The sequence below is a fragment of the Nipponia nippon genome, unplaced genomic scaffold, assembly GCF_047370975.1.
Source record: "Nipponia nippon isolate SJK-2023a ecotype South Korea unplaced genomic scaffold, ASM4737097v1 scaffold_16, whole genome shotgun sequence".
Lineage (NCBI taxonomy): Eukaryota > Metazoa > Chordata > Aves > Pelecaniformes > Threskiornithidae > Nipponia > Nipponia nippon.
In genome coordinates this window covers 6390511-6411270 of record NW_028262332.1, presented here as the reverse complement: position 1 = coordinate 6411270, position 20760 = coordinate 6390511, and the positions used below count along the sequence as shown (strand labels likewise).

General features: G+C 48.4%; 2 protein-coding genes across 12 annotated transcripts in view; one reads left to right on the top strand and one right to left on the bottom strand.

Annotated features, from left to right (window-relative positions):
• LRRC8A (leucine rich repeat containing 8 VRAC subunit A) overlaps positions 1–11727 on the bottom strand; it is a 19294-nt gene extending 7567 nt beyond the window's left edge. Inside the window, exons 1-4 of one of the 8 annotated variants that reach the window (XM_087753026.1) lie at positions 11509–11647; positions 10884–11019; positions 9830–9955; positions 8612–8697 (exon numbers count right to left, since the gene is read on the bottom strand). The gene's annotated coding sequence lies outside the window, so the exon portion shown is untranslated. The other 7 variants (XM_087753024.1, XM_087753025.1, XM_087753027.1 and 4 more) reach the window with 7 other exon arrangements.
• The window catches only part of KYAT1 (kynurenine aminotransferase 1), a 14106-nt gene continuing 4971 nt past the window's right edge, over positions 11626–20760 (top strand). The window contains exons 1-5 of one of the 4 annotated variants that reach the window (XM_087753043.1): positions 11626–11734; positions 16624–16744; positions 19105–19163; positions 20136–20286; positions 20597–20746. In XM_087753043.1, the coding sequence (XP_087609169.1) occupies positions 16661–16744; positions 19105–19163; positions 20136–20286; positions 20597–20746 (444 nt within the window). In that variant the 5' untranslated portion in view covers positions 11626–11734; positions 16624–16660. Of the gene's footprint in view, positions 11735–13675; positions 14603–15556; positions 16491–16623; positions 16745–16766; positions 17887–19104; positions 19164–20135; positions 20287–20596; positions 20747–20760 lie in introns of those variants that run through there. The other 3 variants (XM_009476931.2, XM_087753042.1, XM_087753044.1) reach the window with 3 other exon arrangements.

The window sequence follows — 20760 nt, the reverse complement described above, 5'->3', positions numbered from 1 at the left end:
GACCAGCATTTGGCAGTTTACTGGTTTATCTAGGGATTTTATTTCAGGGATGAAGGAGTTTGCAAGCGCTGTTAGAAGTGATAAAATCCACACACGGAGCAGTTGTCATGAGTTTGTTACTGTTTTTACAGAGCTAGAAAACAATAATTCTGGATTTGTGTGGTTCTCAAACTGGCAAGGAGGAGGATTTACATACAATACAGTTATATTTCCTAGAACCACGTCATTGATGCAACTCAACATCACATTGATAAAGCAATGGAAAAGAGAACAAAGGTGCCTGATACCATGACTTTTCCTTCCCTGTAAGTAATTTTGGCTTCCCCGCTTTGCATTAATTCTCCAAGGAAAGATTAGTTACTTGCCCTCTGATAGACTTAGTACTGAAATCCTGTAACAGCTGCTTTTTGCCTTATTTACTTCAGAAGTAGAGGAAGGGGGAGACGTATTTAGAAGAATTCACTTCCCTGACCAACCACTCCCACCTAGAGTTCATCTCAGCTGGGATTTAAGTGTCACAAAGGAAATCAAAAGGTTCTGGGAAGCAGAGGCCTTATGGCAGAGCTTGTTCTGTCCTTCAGGCTTCCAGATGAAACTTCGAGCACATTTTTCAACAAGCCACAGAAAGCCCGGAAGCCTGACTGATCCATAACCATGAGCTCACAAAATTCCCCTATCTGACAGGCAACACAAGCAAAGAACATGAAGTCATTGTAGCTTGTTCTAATGGCTGTAAAAAAGCAGTAATATCACATCATACTTGCTAGCAAAGTTCAGGAGTAGGACAAATGCTAATCTTTCAGTCATTTTGAAACTCCCATGAATTCAATTGTAAAGGAAGAAGGGCAAAAATTCAATCATGTTTCCCCAACCCATAAGATTTCATTTGTACAGACAGTCCCAGCAAGTGCTGGGGGGCTGCGGGGTCGATAGCAGGTCTCTACATGCCACTGGCTGGGAGAAAGCTCTCTCTGACAAGTGGGCTGCCCGCACCGCCTGCTTTGATAGAATTCAAGTTTGTATTTAAAATCAACTTCCAGCACAGAACTGCAAAGTAAGCCCTTCCTAATATGAACTCAAAAAGCACCACATTCCCTAGAGACACTAAAGACAGAACTCTACTCCCTGGTTTGCTGCTTACAACAATAAATGGTAAGATGCCAGCTTTGACTTAGTGCTACTTGGGAAGGCTGCAAGCAACTAGAGGTGGTAGACTGAAAGATGACAGCCATCCCTGAAGAAGTGTTTGCCCTTCTGCCCATCCAGTTCCAATACTACATTAGTCCATCACAAAAGACAGACTGAGGTAACTCTACATGCAATTTTTGTTTGTTTTTGGAGTGGGGAATTTTGAGAGACAAAATGGCAATACCTGTTTTAAAAGATCAGTAAAACAAGGCAGACCAGCAAATCTATTAATTTATCAACCAGTAAACTCATGCAATCCTGGCACAGGATGCAGAAACAAGGGATGAAAGTAGCCATATACAGCACTGTCAGAAGAAACTACTGTCCTGTTAGGCTGCAGAGCACCGGAAAAGTGGCTGGCATGCCTCTGCAGGATGGACTGCAATGAGCAGATTAGGGCAAGAGGATTATACATTCACAGGGACAGGGAAGGACAGGCAAAACTGAACATCTCCTGAACAGCACCTGAGCAGCTAAAATAAGAGGAGTGACAAGGTATTCAGAGCCCCCCTCCCAGTCCTGTTGCTAGCTTGCTGCAAAGCCCTAGGCATGGGATTTCAGCCATGCCTCAGCTTCCTTCTCTGAATACATCTACCTCAGGGAGAAGAGAGTCCATTGACAAGATACATTTGAGAAGAGCTGTCTGTGCATACTACAGAAATACTAATTCCAGGATAAAACAGGGTACAGAAGTTTTCTTTACACCCCCTGCACTTCAGAACACCTCAAATGAAGCCAGCAGTTAAACAGCTCCTTGAATCACAGTTCCTGGTGATGTACATCTCCTCAGTTTGTCTACACAGACAAGAAAATTCAAAGTCAAAACCCATTTCATGCCTGTATTTTCTGCAGGAGGCTATAGCCCTGACAGAAGCCTTTAATCACTACCGACAGAAGCCTTTACTATCCCAGCCCCCTTACCCACCCATTCCCTCCTCTTCAGAAGCACCAAACCAGGATATATACCTGATTGGTTTTGTTTGTTTGGGTTTTTTGTTAGGACCCCTACTATACCAGGCTAGGAAAGCAAGACAGTTCATAGAGAAACTAGGAAGTTCAGCTACTGAAAGGTTTGAGAGCCAGGGCAAGACCACTGACATACTGCTGGGCCACAAGGAAAAGCAAACAAGACAAGAACACACATGCCCTCCCCGTCACCCTCTGCATCCCTCCCACCATAATCAGACCGAGAGAGCAGAGTCCTGCACTTCTACAGTCCAAAAAAGAGAAAGCCTGGAAAGCTTTGCAAAAGGGGAACATCAAAAGCTACTGCAATCATCTGCTGGAACAGTTAACTTTGACATGGCTTAGCTTCTGAAATCCCGCTACGCTTGCAGGTGAGCACAGCTTCAGTTCTACCAGACTGATAACGCAGGGGGGGCTTTGAGAGCCAGAAGTCTCCCTACACACCACCCTAAGGCTCCATGAGAGTCTAATGGCAGCCTCCCAGCAAGTACACATCCATCTTAAACACTCTTGGCAGATGTGATGGAAAGCTTTTGTAGTGACTCCTTCTAAACTACATCTAGGAGGTAACACAAGTGCTGCCATACCATTCATTGCTCTCCATAAATGCTGTGTAAGATCCTGTTCCTCTTTTCTTTTCAGGAACATGCAGTGAAAGCACTGATATTGTTCATAAAAGAACGGCTCCCTGTTTAAACAACTCCTTACTCCTCGTACCCCACACCAAGGAAAAGAAAAAAAACACACCACTTCTCCCCAAAGATCCTTCCTCCTCCCTCCAGTGCTTCATCACTCTTGGTAGGGAAACTTTTGCAGGAATTGTCAGGCCCTTCACAGGTACCCTTAGCAGACTTATGAAACAGGGGAGATCTCTTTTCAGGAACTGGGGTCTCATGGCTAAGGCATTCGCAGACTTGAGTTGTAGTGCTGGGTTGCCACTTTTGCCCGATCCAGGAAAAGCCCGATTTCTTCTCACAAGAAATTAACCTTGTGCTCACTTTGATTTGTATCTCAAGATAACTAGGAAGGAAACCAACAAGAAGTTAGCACAGCAGGCTCCCTAATTCTACTTACCAGTTACATGGGGTAGGAAATCTCCCTCTACATTGTGCACCTACAAGACAACTGAAAAAAAAAGTCATCTGAGTGTCCCAAGACAGTCTATTACGGCTCAATGTCAGCAATTAAACCCTGGTAGGGTGGAGCAGGAAATCTCCTGCCTTCCAGTAACAATGACAGGGTCACGGGAGGAAGAAAAGGACATTCATAGCAAGTCCCCACTCCTCCTGGCAGCAGTGGAGACCCTGTTCAAGTCCCAGAAGAACAATAAAACTAGGGGCCACCTTTACAGAAGCTGAAATTTGCCATGTCTTATCTAATCTTACTGCAGATGCTGGGAGTAAAAGGGAAAATTGCCCGCCAAGCAGTTGAGAAAGTGGGTGGGAAAGTTGCATCCCTCCTCACCCAGATTTCCCATGCATGTAATCTACTTGTAGTTCTGAAAGACAGTTCTGCATCAAGATGCAAATGTCACCTTTATTTTGTGGACTCCATTTTGTAATCATTTGAGAATGCAATTCTTGTTGCAACACTCTCCCTTCTGGATCAGAGCAAGCAGTTTTGCTGCTGGGGTTGATGACAACAGCAGATTAACTCTGAGAAGTCAGATTTCTAAGGGACCATCTCTGTCACCTGACGCTCCCCTGCGTGGTAGGATTCTTCCCATAGGGACTGTGATTCCAACCACTATATAGAAACCAAGCAGGCAGCTGGAACACAGACTCTCCCAACAAGTACATGGGCAGCAGAACAGAAAGATTTACATGGAGGGTATTATTCCGGCATAAGACTAGGAACAATCCTTGCATGAAGACAGCTGGCCAAAAATGAAGTTACCTCCCTTGTGACCAAGACCAGACCAAGCTCCACAGGAGCAGCAGGCAGACCGCAGAAATTTCAAGCTTCTGCTCTTTTCAGAAGTTGAACTCCAGCGTGCTTTGTCAGCAGGAAAGTGTTTACTGTGAAGAAGCTTCATTTGCTAAGTCAGTTCTGTCATGTAGCCTCACTGAAGGCTGAGCACAAAACACATGAACTGAGTGAAGGAGTTCATAGGCAGGAACAGTCATAACGAAAGGAAGTACTGTGTCAGAGCAGTCTTGGTGAAGAAGGATCCAAGCTCCTTCAAGTTGCAGAACTTTCCAGTTGGAGCTCAGAAACAGGTGATTTGCTTACAGTATAGTTAACTCTGCCGCATGGAAGGCATCAATGCTGAGATTGTGAAAGAGTGCTTTATTCAAATTTAAAGGCAAGTTGATTTCACTTAACTTGCATAAGCTGATAGATCGGAACATCTCTGCCTAAACCCCTGTCAACTTACCAGAAGCATAAGGAAGTTTTCCAAGGGTATAATTAAATAGGCAGGATTTAGGTATTACACATTGGGGGGGAACCTTACAAGTGTCTGTCTCAGAGATGTTTCAGCTTTTGCATTCCACAGTGCTTTCCTAGCTACCACACAGTCCCTGAGCAGTCCCTCATCCCCGTCCCCCAAGAAATAACACTACCTTTGAGGGTTTCAGCTACACCAAAGCAGCACAATACTTTGAGCACAATTCATATCCAATATAGAACAACCCCAGGACAATTTATAGCAGCAACATCTGAGATCGTACTGCGAAAGACCTCTATGCTGAAGCCTCATTATCATACAGCAGGATCAATCCAGCCTAAATAAATACACTCCTGAAATCTTTGCACGTTTAGATACTACGTACCTCTTCAGAGCCTGCAGATTCACCTGGATCCCAGTTTGCATCCCACAATGGACTCCTTTTGCCAGATGATCATCCCTGCCTCAGCCTGCTGGGCACCTACCTGCTGTGTGCAGCACAGCCTCACCATTAATGCTGAACAGGCTGATACAACAGAAGAAACAGCAGTTTCAGACTTACATAACCAGCCTGCCAAACCTACCCAGACTTCAGCCAACCATAAGCATCACAAGTACTAATCCTATGTTTTACTAGGCACACCTGGAGGAGAAAGATAATCACTCATGTTAGAAGAACAGGGACATCCTCAGCACACCACACCTAAACAGTAAAACCAGTCAGAAACAAGATTAAACGTATCTGGCTGACAGAGACGTCATAAAGCAACATGTACCTTACCAGATAAAGGCTGACAGAGCTGAGAGCATGAATGCTTTCCACAAACCCCAGGACCTCTGTGATATTTAACAAATTCAAGGTATTCAGAGCAACCGCTGCAGGAGCAAACATCCTCCAATTTGGACAATTCCTCTATCCAAAACCATCCAACCTAAAGAAGTGAAGATTGACTTATTGTGACAGACACCTGGCTGAGCAGCACTTGAAATTCCTGCCTGCAACTGCTGGCCAGCATATCCAGCTAGGGACAAAGTGAACAGAAACAACATCACTGTTCTGTTTCACTGGCTAGTTTGTCAGCTTGACTCATCATTTGCTGAATACTTTAGCCAGCCTCCTCTTCCCTCCTCCTTTCTGTTGCCTGTTCTGATACTAATGGAGCTACTGGCAAAATAGGACTACACATGAGATCTCATGACATGCACAAAAATTTAAGTTTCCACCCCTTATTTCCAGGACCTCCCTGAAATCAGGGAAGTCCTCCTCACCTTTAGTGGCACGCAGCTCCCAAGTGAGGCAGTCTCATAATACAGTTTTAGATAAGTAGACATGGATGCATTGTATGTTGGATCTTGCAACTCTTTAGTTTCTGCTATACATATTCTTCATTCTCAGTGGATTTCCTTGTAAGATTGTGGACGGCAAAGCAGAAGTCGAGCATGGCTGACAGAATTTCTTACCTCTCAGAAGCCCAGAGAAAGAGGGAGTTGTTCATGTGCCGACAGCATCAGAGGTAGATAAGGGAAAGAAAAACCTTGATGCTGTTAAGACTATAGCCCTGATTATTGACGAGCTACAACATGTTACAATGAGTTTTCAACAGAGCAGAGCTTCCCTCCCCAGCAGGCTGCCACCTGAAATCCTAAAGAAGGGCATGACACAGAGCTCTTTGTTCAAAAACCAGGAAATGCAAGAGCTTTGCTGGTCAGAGATGGGACTGGGAGTTTATGTGTCTCCTCCCCCATGTTTATTAGGTCCAGAATTAAAAGAAAAAAAGGAGGCTGGAACAGAGCTGCTTTCAGGCACCCCTCAGAAAACCTTCCAAGCACAAGGACAGACACGTGATCAACTGGAAAAGTCCAAGACATGAGACGGAACAACTCAAGTGATTTTGTCCTTTGCTGTTTAGAAATAAACAGCAGAGAAGCCAGATGCCAAAGCCCTGACCAATCAACTGTTATCCCTACACCAGGCCCTTTCTGAATTAAAAAAATTAATCCCTCCTGTGGGACAAAATGTCTTCTGAGATAGAGAAGTGAACATGTGAAGTTTAAAGGGTCCTTTATCAGTTAGGCTAGCAGATAGAGTAGTGGAACAGCAGCTGCCAGAACTTACACTCTTCACTTAGTGGAACAGCCAGTGAACTCAACACTGAGAGCAAAGTAAGTTGGTTTTCACACAACCATCCAGCAGCTGTATGCAACACTCAGCCCTACCCAAGCCACAAGATACAGCAGGATGAAGCGAACCAACTGGGTCACACCACCTTTACTGAAGCTCGTGCAAAAGAGTAATCCACCTACACTATGGATAGTGCTTCATCATCTTTACGGCTACCCCTTAGTTGACTTTTCCTGTCAGATACAAGACTGGCATTCTTTTCTTAACAGTCTAGTGCAACAGCTCCTGTTTACCATCACACAAGCAAGCCTGTCCAAACAAGTACAGGGAAGAACACCTGCACTATCAGAACAATCCATGCCAGAGACCTGGCTTGGCTTGCCACATTTTCTGACTTCTGACAGCATTTCGCCCCAGCTGCACAGAATTGAACACAGTCTGAAGTTATCAGCATCACTGACACATGGAGCAGGGACTGTATGTCAGTATCATACAGCTATGTAAATGTAAGTGCTATCGGATGACTTGCAACAGTGATGCAAACAAGAGAAAAATGTCTGTGTCAGCTTATAAATTATGAATGTACATGGTTACAGGCTTCCTATCCAAAATTAATTTTCTCTTTGCCATAGAAAAGGTGCTTCAAGGACAGGGCACTGGAGCTTGTCTCAGAAAACAACTGCCTTATTCCAACAGGACACTATGAAACACTCCTTTGTACTGACTAATGCAAGTGATTGAATTAATTCTGTTAGTATCTACTTAAGACAAACTGACAGCAACAGAATTAACTTGTAACAACCAGAACAGCTTCAAGCACCCCATCAGCTGCAGGAGTAGGCTATTCAGCATTTAATTCCAGCATTGAGAAGAGTCATACAAGAAAAGGGAACCAACTGTTTTCAGCTAAAGACAGAAACAGTGGACAGAGCAGCACTTTGGCATATCTAACAACAGATTAAGAAATCAAGACTCTAGATTCAAAGTGAGTAAAAACTTTTAAGCAAGGATAATCTTAATTGATTGTTGATAGACTGTCACAACATGCACAAGTCCATGGGTGTTGCCACAGCTGTTTTCAAGCTCAAAGAGATGAGCCAGTTAAGATGAAAGAAGATGCAGATGAGAGCAAAGCAAGATAAATAAGACATCAGCTATCAGCACAATAATATTTAGCCTCAGTCTGAGGAAAGAGGAATAAGTACATATTCACCTATTCACCGTACCCTATAAGCCTTGCCTTCAGGACCACGAGCTCCAAAACAGCGACTATGACTTCCAGCTCAGAACATTTTCTGACTGCATTAGTTGATTAACAAGGGACAGGCCATCCAACCTTTGATCACCAAGATCTGACAAAACCAAGACTCTAAAGGAGAGCCTGTTAACTAGCCCAGTACACAGCTTTACTCTGCACAAAGGTAGGCTGTAGCTAGAGAAGCAGCTTGCAAATTTGTCACAAAAGAGGAGCTTTAGTGAATTGCCAACATAATTTTATAGCAGATGTTAACAATGCTTAGTACACAAGGAGAACACACTATTATTTCAGCAGGGACGTCATGACTGAATAGCTTTTAGTTTCAAATGTAATTTCACAGCAGCAGGAGGGGCATGCATAATCCAGCTATATGGACTGGACTTCAAGGTGCAATACAAGATACATGCACCACATCAACAGCTGAAAGGAAAAAACTGCTTGGAAACATTCAAGATACGCTCTTCAAAGCATGTAGACTGTTAAACGCCTGACCACTATTAGTGTGTATATCCTAAACTGAGGTTATTTTTGAAAAAACTTGAAAGGAGGGTGAACACAAAGGAGGCTCACCACACTGCAGCTCAATACATTAATTTTTAATCATTACCAAAACAATATCTGTGCATCCCCCCCTCATATTAAGGAGCCCCCCACAAAACTCCTAACTCTGTGCCCTACCAGCACTCACCTGATATTGCACCTCTGTCTTCCTAGACACCAGTTAGGCTCCATCTAACACCAGAAGCGAGTTTCACTTCCTCTGTAACAACTCTACTGAACAAAATCCTCCTTTAGAATGTGGAAGAATTACATGAAGGCCTCTAAATAAGCCTGCTCCAATCACACAGCAATAACATAATAACTTACACATTTGACCTCCACTGCTTATTTAAAAAAAAAAAATAGTATCAGAACCCCAAACCACAGACCATCTTTCTGAACGCCTGCAGCATTTACTCGAATGTGATCAACCCTAGGCATTCAGTAAGTCATCACTGGAAGGCTTCAGGCACTCTACATTTCAAACATGGAAACATTAGCTTTTAACACATGGCTTCTGGCACACTTTAAGGAAATATTTATCACATTGTCTTTGACCTACATCAATAGAGTTAAGGTTTCCGAATACCATGAGAGGATCAGTACAAAAAACAAATCAGTGAACTGCCAGAACACTAATTAGAACATCAGACACGTCTTAGGGATACTCGTATTCTGGAAGCAGCATACTGCACATGTCGCTGCTCAGAACATGGCCAACCTGGACAGCGTTTCTCATCTTGAAGATAAGCACAGAATTTTGCAATACCTTTCATCACTATCCTAGCAAAGAACCAAGGAAGCAGGGAGTTTCTTGCAACTAGTTTCTGTCATTGCCCAACTGACACCCACGTGGGTGACCAGCCAGTGCGCTCCTGAGTTCACTGTGGAAAAATTGCCTAGGAGATGGCTATACAGCAACACAAACATCACCCTGTAGGAAAAGGAAAAGCACCTACTAAAGCGAACAGTTCTCACTACTTCTCAGCTGCATTCCTTTTAGACAGCAGTCACCAAACCACTTACTGGACAGCCTTCAAATATTTACTGTTTAGTGCAATGAGAAGTTAGGGTTTATGTGGCCAAGAGTCAGATGTATGGGTGAATAAACATAACAGTTATATTTTAATTTGGACAATGCTCAGTTCCTTCACTCTTTTTTCATCTTCAAGCTGACTAAGGGCTCACAGAATTTAATTAGCATGGCACCACTCTCCCCACATCACCCTCTGATCAACCACCTTTCTTCCTTGCTCCTTATCAGCCATCTCATCACTGCCCTGTGCTTTGCAACTATGTTTAAGTGGTATCCTGGTCATTTTTTTGGCTTTATTTTACCACTCAAGAGCTGGCCTGTAGCCCTTACCCTGCAGCTGGGTTCTGCTATCTGCACTTCAGTTCTCTGTGCTGGAAGTGGATGATGTTCCTGCGTGCTGGATCCTGAGCAGGTGCTGAAGCGTGGCATTCCCCACACGCCATGGGAACAGCTTCCCTGAAATGAAACAGAGATTATCAGCAGAGAAGGGGGGGGGGGGATCAAGTTCACAGAGGGACCATGTTATGTAAAAGCTTGGTAAAGGATATCTAAGAAGCAAGGAACAACTCAGAGGGTCAGTGGGAACCAGGAAGAGGCACCCCCATACCTAGAAAGACGGTAAGAGCTCTAAGAGCTAAGTAAAACTATTAGGAGGAAGGAATCTCCAACATCTGTTATTCCAACAGAAGTTACCAAAAAGCAAGTGTGGCAGACCCAGCCAAAGGGGATGCTGAATATTAATGCTAAGCCTAAACTGGTAGAGGCAGATTAACCTTCTAGAAGAAAGAACAAAATTTTTAGCTGGGAAAAAGAATTAGATGGCTTTACTACCAACTTTCTAGTCTGAAAATTTTGAAGTTGCTGAAAATGTTACAATCAGGAATATCTGAAAATGTTCATCATCTTCCTTTCCCTTCTGGATTCAAGCAACTGCCCCCCTTCCTCTCAACACATATCTACCAACATGAACCTTTTCAAAGGGGCAGCAGTTTAGCACCATCAACAAGAATTACAACAGCTTTTTTTTCCTTGCTTCCTGCATGTCAGCATGGGGCATGGGAAAACAGACAAGGGAGCAGACCTAGGCTTTGAGAGATCTCAAGCATCCAGCCTTCTAGCTATGTAGAAGACGACTGCAGAACTTCAGAAAGCATTTTGTCAACAATAGGGAAAAATCAAAAGGAAGAGGTATCACTGGGAGAAAAAAAAAAAACAACCAACCCACCCATACTGGTGAAGATGTTCAATAATACGTTCCTCCTGATCTTAAAGTTACCATTAGGGATGACAGGTTTTGAAGCGACCCCCTTCTAATCAAAGCTATCGTATTTTAGCTGTGACAGACTGCTGGAAAGGAAAGGTTTAAAGGAGAGGGCTCTCTGACCTTCTCCGCCGCCTGCTCTCAGGCGAGGGCCTCAGCACCAGCCCCACGCCAGGACACCTCGGGACCGGCTCCGCGCTCCCGCACACGCCGCCTGCGCACCAGTCCCATCTGCCCAGCGCCTGCCACACCACCTCAGCTTTCCAGAAACAGAAAAGACATCTTCTATAAGATACAAATAAAAAATAAACCAACCAGCTTCCGTCCCCAGCACCGCCGCCGGGTAACAAACCCAGGAGCTCGCCCCCTTGCCCGAGATGCAAGGTCCCCCGGAGGGGACGGCCCTGCCTCGCCCCACAGACGGGGGGGGGGGACACCCGGCTGCCCCCGGCTCCCCGCCAGCCGCAGGCTGCCCCGCCGCCTGACAGGGCAGGGACGGCGGGGACACGGAGGAGACGAATTACTGCCGAATTAGTCAGCAAATCCTCCCCGCCCGCCCGGGCGATGCGAGGGGAGCAGCCCGGCGCTCAGGCCCCACCTGGCCGCTGCCCTCCCCTCAGGGCTGCGCCCCCTCAGCCGCCCCCCGCCCTGCCTACCGCGGAGTCCGGTCCCGTTCCCCTCACGGCCACCCCACCCGGAGGAACGCGTCCCCGCAGCCGGGCCGCAGCACGCCGCCGCCTGCACCCACCTGGCCGCTCGGCCCCCGCCCTCCCTCACGCCGGCTCCGGCTCCTTTTGTTCGCCCCCAGCCGCACCGCGGCGGGCCCACCCCGGAACTGACCTCACTCGCCCAGCATGGCGGCCATCAGCCCGTCCCGCCGCCGCTAGCGGGGAGCGAAGGAGGGCGCCGCCATCTTGGGAGCGGGCATGACGAGAGAGGCACGCCGCCATCTTTGTGCAGGGCGCAGTCGACCGGTGGGCGGCATTTATGGTGGCGGGGGGGGGGGGGATAATGAGGGGAGGGTGAGGCGGGGAGCGGAAAGTGAGGGCGGGGGCGCCATCTTGGTGCAGGGCAGCGCGCAAAATGGTGAGCGTCTTAAAGGGGCCGCCGCAATTCCAGCCTCAGCGTTGGGCCGGCGAAGGGGAAAGTGGGGAGCTGAGTGCCTTGGCCTGCTCTGGCAGGGCAGCAGGACTTTGGAGTCCAGAATTGAGTCTTTTTGTCAAAAAAAAAAAAAAATTACCTCTCTGTTAAGATTTATGACCCGACCATGATCAAGCCCTCTGTCATTATTTAATTTAATGCAATTCTACATGCAGCAACTCGGTCTCGCAGCCTGTGGTGCTGAGGGATGGCAGCCTCTGTCCCTCAGGAAGAACAGGGAGGAAAGCCAGGCTTGCCCAGGACAGCTTCAGGCCCTGATTCAGGCAGATTTCACTGCTATGAAAACACGGAAGGGTAAAAACCGATAGCTGCCATGCCTTGGCATCACGTTGTTTCAGCTTTGGCCCCGCGGCGTGGTTCAAGCCGTGCGGAGCCTGAGAGGAGCGTCCGCTCGGCTGTCTGGACCTGCTGTGCATCACCTCCAGGCTCACAGACAAAAAGGAAAATAATTTAAATTGCAGCTTTTACCACTTTTTCCTTAAAAACCAACCTATGTGACATTTCTAAAGTGGAATATTTTGAAAACCCCATTCCATTTCTCTAACAACAGCTGACCAAACTAAGGCCACCAAAAACTACAGCGTTTGTTTCCTCGCAGCAGGAATAGTAACACTGGTGTGTTACCAGGATATATCCAACAGCAATTTTGTGGTACCTGAAAAAAGCAGGCTGATTCACTAATGTTTATTTTCATTTGGCTGACTCATTGGAGGACACTGGGTAGCATCATTTTTTTAAAAATTCATAAAGGATGGTTCAAAGGCATTCATTATAATTTCATTAGTGTACAAGAGGCAGTTCTGAGAGGTTAAGTGCAGCCAATTTTAACTTGTATACACCAGTGATCACTGCTATAGTAAAATAAGCATATCTGCGGCTTTCTAGGAACATTATAGGTCTTAGCATCCTCCCGTCCCAGAGGAGCTATGATCCCACCTGCCAGGGGACAGTGCTGTAGACACTCACCAGCCCAGTGCAATAGCTAGATTTAAAAAAAAAAAAAAATATCCTTAAGAAGAACTGTTCGTGTCTAGATGCACTTGTTAAATTAAAATGATCTGAAGAAACAGAGGGTCCTAATTTTCCTTGAGTTTTACAGTACAAAATCCGAGAAGGTCAGATAGTGTCCTTTGCACCACTGGCCGCACGTGTATTATCCACCAATTTCTGCTGAATTTCAAGAGGACATTAAGGTGAAGTTACATGTTACTGTTGAACCAATATAAAGGCAAATCCTGCTGAAGGTGGAAGGGGCTCGTGCTCGTCCATCCCTTGTTCTCCCCACTCCTCTCTGCCCTGGCCCCTACCCAGATCTCTGTTTCCTTGCAGTGCCTCCAGCACACACACGCGCCCTGCCCCGAGGCAGTTCAACCCATGGACCTCCCAGAAAACTGTCCACTTTTCTGCCAGGTTGGCTTTTTGCTAATTTAGCTAGTCGAGTGAGCTCAGCTCAGGGGCAAACAACAACCAGGGAAGGCGCAAGGCTGGCAGAGAAGAAAGCATAGCGAGGGCAGCAGGACGGAGCGGGGAAAATGGCATTGAGCTATTAGATGGCTCAGGATGTGCTGTGTACATTCTTGGGGAAGCAAACACAAGTTCTCCTTCCATCTGCTTGTTTCAGTGTTTGAGTTAAACAGAAGTTTAGAAAACAAAGAGTTTGCATCTGCCTGCAATGACATTCCCTCCCACTTAGTCATGGCAGGGATGCCGTGAGCCCAGCGGCCGGACACCAGGTTAGGATTCAGGAACCTTTGGCACAGTGGACGTCAGCCGCTTCCTTTCCCTATGGCTCACTTTTTCCTACTGTGAAAGGGAGACAGGACTTACTCACTCAAGATTGCTACACGACCTGATTCATCAGTGCATGTAAAGCCTTGTCAAAAAAGGAAGAGGAAAGCCAAGAGAGGACAATTTTCTCTCTACGCCTCACTTGAGCAATTGTCACTTCTCAAACGACTGATGGGGAGTTCAGCCACTGTATCCATGCACTGAAATCCCCCTCTGAGGCTGCTGTCTCTCTCCCTGCCCATCCACAGCCCAGGGGTCGGACGATGCTGCAGGATCCCACTTTAGGCTGTATTGTTGACAGTTGGTTGTTATCCGCTGATGAACCTAATGCTGATGCCTTCACCTTATGTACCTGTGATCCATTCTCTTCTCTAATAATATTAAGCCTGCAGGGTGAAATTTTTGAGAGTGTCTGATTGACTTAAAAATTCATTTTTCAAAATGACTGAAGGCTTCACTCAAAGGGAAATTCCCAGCCATTGTCATGCCAAAGTAATTATAGCCCTACCACAAACATTATCCCGCTATAATTATGCCAGTATGAGCCTCCATCTGAACAATATGCTGGGATATTTTCCCAGGCAACCAAAATCCTCTGGCAACTCTGACTCCAAGCCTCCGGGAAAAAGGGACCTGCTCCCAAAAGCCCTCTTCTCCCTCACCATGGTGCTTTAGAGACCAACTCGAGATCTCCCGTTCCCCGGTACGATTTTCCCCATCGGAGTGTTGTAGCTCGATTCCTGCCAGCCCCTGCAGCCTCTCCGACTCCTCCCAGGAAGTCCCAGCTGCAGATGAAGCCTTTCAGAGCCAGGGAGAGGGCAGCATGTGTGCAAATGCAGCCTGGGCGGTTGTGCCAGACTTTTGCAGCGTAATGCAGCGTGGCCCAGCTTGATGTAAGTCGGTTTTACCCCCCCACCATCCCTTCTGCAAGCTTCCTTGCGCCTACATGTGTGCGCTTGCTGGCTGTTGCTGTTACCGTGATCCCGCTGTGGCGTTGCACCCCACGGCGTGAGGGGTTCAGGGGGACCCTTGTCCCCAAAGCCTTCGGGGTGCACCTGTGAGCAGCCAGGCTGGCCAGCACCGTGGAGGTGCTTAGGGAGCTCCGGGACAGAGGAGACGGCTGGTGCCCGTGGGCTGGAGGGCAGGAGGTGGTGAGTGACCGGTCCCCGCGGTGACCTTTCAGCTGTCACCTCCAAAATCCTTAGTGTGCTCCGTGTGCACCCCACCAGGACGTGGGTCCTTGCTTGCAGGGAGCGTACATACAGCACAGCCTGAAATGCCCAACCAGGTGAGAGGCTCCCTGAACCTTTCCCAGGCTTTTTGACTCTCTGGTGGCTGACCCCACTCCAAAACACCATCCAGGGCTGGGGAGGCGAGGCAGAGCCCTCTGCCCTAGCCCCGCTTGGCTGCTCCCACTGGGAGCAGCACCCCGACCCCAGTGCTGCCTCTAGCTCTTTGCAGGAGCCTTGCGTACGGCTCTTACACCAGCTCTGTAGTTTTCTGTAATCCAGTGAAGCCCTTTTTACTGCCACACTTCTGTTTCGTCACCTGCAGGGTTAGTCCCCTCATTCCCGTACTCATTTGCTTTGCATCCCAAAGCAGTGTCCCCCCACATCTCAGCGCCCGTCCCCGACATGCAGCTGTCCCGCGCACAGGGACAAGGTGGATATTTTGCAGTCCCAAGCAATATTACGCTGTGGCTACCCATTTTTCCATAAATTGTGCTGTTCTTTCCCACCTGGGCAAAGAGATATAAAACCCCCCTGGGTCTCAGCTGGCAGCCGCTTTGCACTTCTGTTAGAAATAACACAAAATGCAAACAGTGGGGACTCACATTCTCCAGGTAAGGATGGAAAGTGCACCTAGCAATACTGAGAACTTACCTGTGGGCTGGCCAGCTTCAAGCCTGCTTTAGTTTATTTTTTGGCAGCTGGGTAAATTAATCCATGGCTGGTCAAAATAAAGGTGCATGCATCCTCCAGACTCACCGCTTTTATCTCAAGTACCTAACAAAACATTATTTTAGCTTAAATACCGCATGTTTAAGCAATGCTGTAGAATAGTTGAGGGGACCTGAGGAGAAGGGACAGGCTGCATCAGGCACAGAAATTAATTTGTTTGGGGTCTTGAAGGAAAAGGAAACACCAAAATCACTTTGGAGATGGAAGCTGACATCTTGTTCATCAGAGTAAAACTTGTGACTAAACAGCTTGGAGTTGCAGCAGCTGAGAGGCCAGAGATTCTCAAAAATAGCAGCACTCGTGCTTTGAATTTTCTTTTTTGTAACCTTAAGAACATGAAAGAAGAGATGGGTTTGTGTGGAGCAGGTTTGCCCAGCGTACATCCCTATGGCCCCTTGTTTCACCTGCCAGCCTCAAGAGGCAGGGTGTCCCAACAGCCCTGCCAAGGCACAGCCCCATCAGGGAGGGAGGTGGAGGAGCTGCAGGGGAGGAAGGGCAGAGGCAAGAGATACCTGGGATCAATGAAACTGGATGGGAAGCTGATGTTGAATACGGAATTCCCAGAGGATGGCCTCTCACTGGTGTCCATACTGCTCCCCCCAGTGCAGACGAAACTGGGGAGGGAGCCTGGAATTGGGGAGAGAGGAGGCAGAAGCCATGGTTGCCCTTGTGATCCTGACTTTGTGTGTGTAATGGGCGCAAAGTACAGTCCCAGCGCTGTTTGATATTGCAGGGACAAGACACAAAGCAGCTCGTTCCCCCTTTTCCTTTCTGTGGCAGAATAACCACAGCTTGGGGTCTGGACCTGCCTCATCCCCAGGTACACGGAGCATTTGCTTTACCCCTGCAGCCATGGATATAGCTCGTACTCCAGCGAAGTATTGCTGACCAGCTTCAAGCCTGCTTTAGTTATTTTGTCTCACCCCTCTGCTCTGTGTCCGGGGGAAATGCAGGTCGTGCCCGTAGGAGTGAGACAGCAGGAGCCGTGGCATGCTCAGGAGAGCGGGACCGTCTCTGCGTCACTTCTTGCTGGAGAGGAAGAGCAGCGCTGGATATAGCTCGTACTCCAGCGAGGTATTGAATGCTCAGCGTCACTGTTTCTGGCCAGCAGCCTGGTCCCTGGCTCAGGCTGCAGTGGCGTGGAGCCCAGGGGAGCCCACTGCCCAGGAGCTAGCCCTGGCAGCGATGGCAGATAGGGCACACCAGGAAAAGCCACACTGGTGCAATCTCCTCTGTACCCGTTTATTTCCAGGTAGCCTGTCTAAAGGGAACATCTCATAGCAAGAGAATATTCTTCATACAGAGGAAAGCTCATTGTTTGTGGGGTTGCCTCGTCTTATGGTCTCTTCTACTAAAGCCTCTTGGGCTGCAAAGTACTTGGGAAATATCAGCATCCCTCTTGGAGATACAAACATGCAGAGCAAGGAAATCACGTGCGGCAGGGAGTCAGTGGTGGAAGGTTGTGGCCACTACGTTTGCACTCAGCCATCCTGTCTGGCTGCCAGGCAGATGGCAACTGCAGAAACACGTGTGCGGTTGGGGGAGCAGAACGGGCTGAAACAGATCGGGGGGCTGCGTGGCCCCAAGCCTGTGTTGCTCTCCAGCCTGATGGGCAGCCACCCATGGCAGCATCACGCAGGCTGGCAATGGGATGGGGGGACCTAAAAAGAAGAAAGTATTTGTCATTTCGCTTCCTGAAAGGGCTGGAGCAGACAAGGCCTTTCCTCAGAACTGGGAATTTCTAGGCTTAAAGCACCTTCTTCCTACTGACCCCCACCACCCTTGCCGATGCTGTTAAATTCTCTGAACTGTGGCCAGCAGCAGCCCCACTGCAAGAGCACAGCGCTGGAGCTGTTAATATTTCACCTCCAGCTATCTTTTACTTCCCAAGCCACGAATCCTTGCACTCCCACCAAAATTAGCTCAGGCACCGGATCTTGCTGACCGTAATATCCATGAGCTTGTGCAGACAGAGCAAAGCAGAGGACTGGGGGAGGCAGCGACTTCTGCTCGCCCTTGGCTACCTGCCCGGCACCACGGGGGAGCGCAGAGTCCACCCGGTGCCTTCTGAAACACAGGGCTCCTCAGCAAGTTATTTGCAAAGATCCTTAGCGAGGGCAGAAGCTGTATAAAAATCCAAAGACCTCAACACAAAATATTATTGGAGCACTTTCCAAATTCTGGTGCAGCCCTCTGGGAACGGCAGAGGTGAGCAGGTAAGTGGGGAGTTACCGCTGCAGCCGAGCCTGGGGAGGGGGCTGAACTGGTATCCCCCCCCATCCCAGCACGGCAGAGCACAGACCCTGTCCCCTCACATCCCAGCTCTGCATCTCACATCTCAGCTGCTTTCACCTTGTCCCCGTTCAAATGTATTTTATTTGCCATGGTGACGATCTTTTTCTTGGCTCATTGTTTCAGAGACGCCCTCCTCATGTCCCCACGCTGACTTTTCTTGGTGCATTGAGCATCATTTGTCTCTGGTTTCCAGTCCCTTCGCTGTCTGGTTACCTTTTCCCTGTGCTGTTGAGTTATTAAATTCTGCCTCTGCCACTTTTCATCATCCTCATGATAAATTCCCCATCAAACACATCTGACTTTCTCCCACGGTGCTTATCCAACTGGAAGGAGGATTTTGCTCTCAATGTTTCCTACTGTCCTTCTTCCCACCCGCCCTAGCCATGATGCACGTGGAAATTAGATATCAGTCAGGCAAACGGTACCTTGGTGTCTCCGTACATCAGACTGACCTGCGTGCTGTGCTCCCCTCTTGCCTGTACCCAGCTGCTGCCTGGTTTTGCCATGAATTTTAGGTGCAGAAACCAGTGTTTTGTTTAGGATCTAGAGCCAGTCCCTTCACCAAGGGCTCCAGCAGGACAAAGCAGCAAATACTACTGCTACTCCTTAGAGCAGTGTGGAATAAAAAAGGTTTTTCTTTGAGGAAAAGGGGATATTTTGGGGCCTGCAGAGAACAAGGAGGTCCTTCCGATGGAGGACAAGAGAGGCTGTGGAAGGCAAAAGGCTGAGGTCTGGGGTCATTAGCCTGGCTGTTACAGCTTGACTGAGCTCATTTGAGCCCATGATTTATTCCAACTGAAAATGAGGTTTAAGGCATTGCCAGCTCCCCAGTGAGCATACACACGCTCCTTTTGTTCATCTGTTTTCTCAGTTCTTGTTGAAACTTGTAAATGAAACATCCTCCTCTGCCAGCTCTCGTCTGTGTGATCTTTCATAAAAAGTGTCTGAAGCTTTTTCTAGAAACCACTGCAACAGCGTTACTGCTCTAAGGTCGGTCAGCAGCAACCCATGAAGCAATACTAAAGGGCACACCTTCTATTGGGAAAAACATACCTGGGGAGGCCACGTCCCCTTTGCATGTGGCCCCATTGCCATTAATAAAAGCTTCAAACTCACGTTCCTTCTCTCTCTCTTTGCAGGCAAAAATGTCAAGGCCAGTGCAAGCTCGGAGGCTGGAGGGAATAGAGAAGAATATCTGGTGAGTTAAGAGAGTAGCTGTTTTACCCTGGTGGTAGATGTGGTTTTAGGCAGCCTAATACCAGACAGAAATCACCGCAGCCGCACAGCGCAGAGCAGCAGTCTCCCTCGGCTGCTTTGCATCTGTTCAGGAAGCGCATCGGGGCAAGTTTGTCCCGGGAGACTTTACCCTGGCTGAGTTCTGTACCTGCTGCCCACACTTTCTGCCATATCAGGTGTCCCGCACCATCCTGCGGGAAGGCAGGCGGGAGCGCCTCGTAGTGCATTGCACTCCATCCAACCCATCTGCCTGAATGATCCCCGCAGCACCCAAATCTGAGCCAGTGGTTGCAGCACACTGGCTGCAGCCTGGGTCCGCTTCAAGCCCACCCTAGGGCACTGCAAGCAGAGAGGCAGGCAAAGGGATGCTGCAAATGCTGTTCCCAGCCTGCCAGGCACAGTATGGCATTGGGAAAACTGCATGCTTGAAGAAAATATTTAAATGAGCTTTACCCAAAGCCCTGCTGTGCCTGGTTTCAAGCTACAACTGCCAATGAGCTGGCTCTTGGGTGAGACAAGCGCTGAGTTCAGCCTGCCTTTTCCCTCTGCAGAGGCCTTCATGGTGTCTAGTTGCTAAATTTTGCAGAACTGGTATGAGCTTGAAAACCTCCAAGACCTCTCCTGCTCAGTCTGGTCCGATCAGAAGCAGTGCACGGCTTCAGCTGCGACCACACACCCAGACAGCACAACTGTTTCCTTCGAGAACAAATTAAAACCACCCCCCAGTGCAACCGTGGCTCATCCTTGTTTTAATTGAGATGGGTCTGAAGTGACCTGTGCTTGGTCCTGTCCACCTGTGAGCAGCGGGACGGCTCCACAGGAGGGACACCAACCTGGGTCACTTCCAAAGGGATGCTGGCAAGCGGAGGCAGTGCCAGCATGCTGCCTCGACCCTCTGTAAATCCTTGTCTTTCTTTCCCTTTCTTCTCTCTAGGGTGGAGTTTGTAAAACTGGCTGCCACCTACTCCACAGTGAACCTGGGCCAGGGCTTCCCCGACTTTCCCCCACCAGACTTTCTGAAGGAGGCGTTCGTGAGAGTCCTCAGCGGGGAGAACCACATGCTGCACCAGTACACCCGTGCCTTCGTGCGTGGACAGACCCCCCTCCTTGACAATACCCCCGTCACTCCCCATTAGCCTTGGCTGCTTCAGGGCTCATCAGGCAGCCATTAACAGGGCAAACCACGAGGCAAAACACGCATGCAGCCTCCGCCCAGGCCCCCCCCGCCCAGGGCTGTAACACCCTGCTTTACCAGGGCGTTTGAACCAGCCGGGCTGGAAGATGCCCCACACGCTCGGTCACTGGGCACTTGGCTGCCCAGGCCCCTTCCAAGGGCTCATCCATATTTTAGAAGGCTTCTGCAACCCAAATCCCTCCCCTCTTCTCACCCAACAGGGCCACCCACCTCTGGTGAAGATCCTAGCCCAGTATTTTGGGAAGCTGCTTGGACGGGACTTGGATCCTATGACCGATGTGATGGTGACTGTGGGGGCGTACCAGGCCCTTTTCTACTGCTTCCAGGCTTTCGTTGATGAAGGCGATGAGGTAAGCCAAGAGTT